The sequence below is a fragment of the Peromyscus californicus genome, unplaced genomic scaffold (genome assembly GCF_007827085.1).
Source record: "Peromyscus californicus insignis strain IS unplaced genomic scaffold, ASM782708v3 Scaffold_6__1_contigs__length_162567912, whole genome shotgun sequence".
In the NCBI taxonomy this organism is placed as follows: Eukaryota; Metazoa; Chordata; class Mammalia; order Rodentia; family Cricetidae; genus Peromyscus; species Peromyscus californicus.
In genome coordinates this window covers 83814047-83815614 of record NW_026294584.1, presented here as the reverse complement: position 1 = coordinate 83815614, position 1568 = coordinate 83814047, and the positions used below count along the sequence as shown (strand labels likewise).

Sequence of the window (1568 nt, the reverse complement as noted above, 5' to 3'; positions counted from 1 at the left end):
CTGAGAGCATCAATACCCCACTACTAGGATTTCAAGACACAAGAGAGGATCAGGGTTAGACAGTCTTCACTTTCTCTGACACATGTGCTCTCACTTTTGTGAGAAAGCCTGGAAACCTCTCTACTGTTAACTTCTCTCAGTAATTTTTCTCTCCCCTTTTAATTCTGTGGATTAGAACCTTATTTTCTGTTTTAAAAGAACCTGTGTTGGAATGGTCAAATTTGTTTTCACTGTTATGTATGAATCCCACCTGGTGATACATCTCAGACCCCTCACAGGGAATAACTGTGTCCTCTCTTAAGACAGAAAATGCATAGATACTCTTAACTGCTGGAGATGAAGAGGAAGAAAGACAGGGATGGTACAGAGAGGGCCATTTAGACTCTCTTTAGTTCAACAAACTACAAAACTTTAGTTGTACAAAAACAAATGACTCTCCAATGGCTTTGAAAAATCCTGTGACATCTGAGAAAGAGTTTCAGTGAGTGACTCATGAGGAGGAGCAGATGGGGCAGTTCAGCCTCTCACTTCTGCTTCCATGAGGTTTATGTTATGACTTGTATCACTGTGGGAGGGGTACTATAACCTTGCAGACAATAATAAGTTGCAAAGTCTTCAGACTCCACGCTGCTGATGGTGAGAGAAAAATCTGTCCCAGACCCACTGCCACTGAACCTAGATGGGACTCCATCTGCCAAGCTATCTGCACCATAAATCAGAAGCTTTGGAGCTTTCCCTGGTTTCTGCTGGAACCAGTTTAAATAATAGCTAATATCCTGACTAGACCGGCAAGTGATAGTGACTTTGTCTCCCAGAGACGCAGACAGGGAGGATGGAGACTGGGTCATCTGGATGTCACATCTGGCACCTAGGAGTGGAGACATAATAAATTTCCACATAGTTAAGCATGATAAGAGAGGACCTCCCCCAAATTTCAGTCAACAATAATCACAGTGTAACAGTGAAATTCCCATTTTAGTCTATTTTTACCTGGTAACCAAAATAACAGGATCCCAAGGAGCCGAGCAGGGGCCCTCATGTCCATGCTGAGTCCTGACTGCACTGACAACTGTACAGGGTGTGACTGGTATATGAAGAAGTCCTCAAGGCTGTGCAGTGAGTGCATGCAAATCACTGGGAACCAGTTAGGGTGGGCACAGCTGCAAGACTTGCTTATCTCAGTAACTGAGCACAAGACCTGTGTGCCCAGATGCCTAAGGTCAGACCACACATATGCCTCCAGAGAATGCTTTACTTCTTAAAAATTATAAATAATACTTTAGAGGTTATTTGAAAATTTCTACTATACATAAGATCTATTTTGAATTATACATTTCAAAGATATATTGTGGGTAGTATAGAATAATATCCTGCAGTCAGGAAATATACAACAGAGAAGGAACTATTAAATCTTTAAATCACGGAAATAATTCCTATTGGTTAAAAGATAGTATGTACCTTTCTTCAGAAGGTTGTGTTCATTTGCTGTAGTCATTACATGAATTAAAAAATAATTTTTATCTGGATCATTTTTATAGGAATAAAAAAAGACTTAAGAGCCTTAACTA

At 40.3% G+C, this 1568-nt stretch overlaps 1 gene segment (V, D, J or C); it reads right to left on the bottom strand.

The window, feature by feature from the left end:
- Nucleotides 1-545: 545 nt before the first annotated feature.
- Nucleotides 546-1045, bottom strand: LOC128099598 (immunoglobulin kappa variable 1-39-like). The segment is given in 2 exon segments: nucleotides 546-868; nucleotides 991-1045. Coding segments are annotated over 2 exon segments (378 nt in total).
- Nucleotides 1046-1568: the final 523 nt, after the last annotated feature.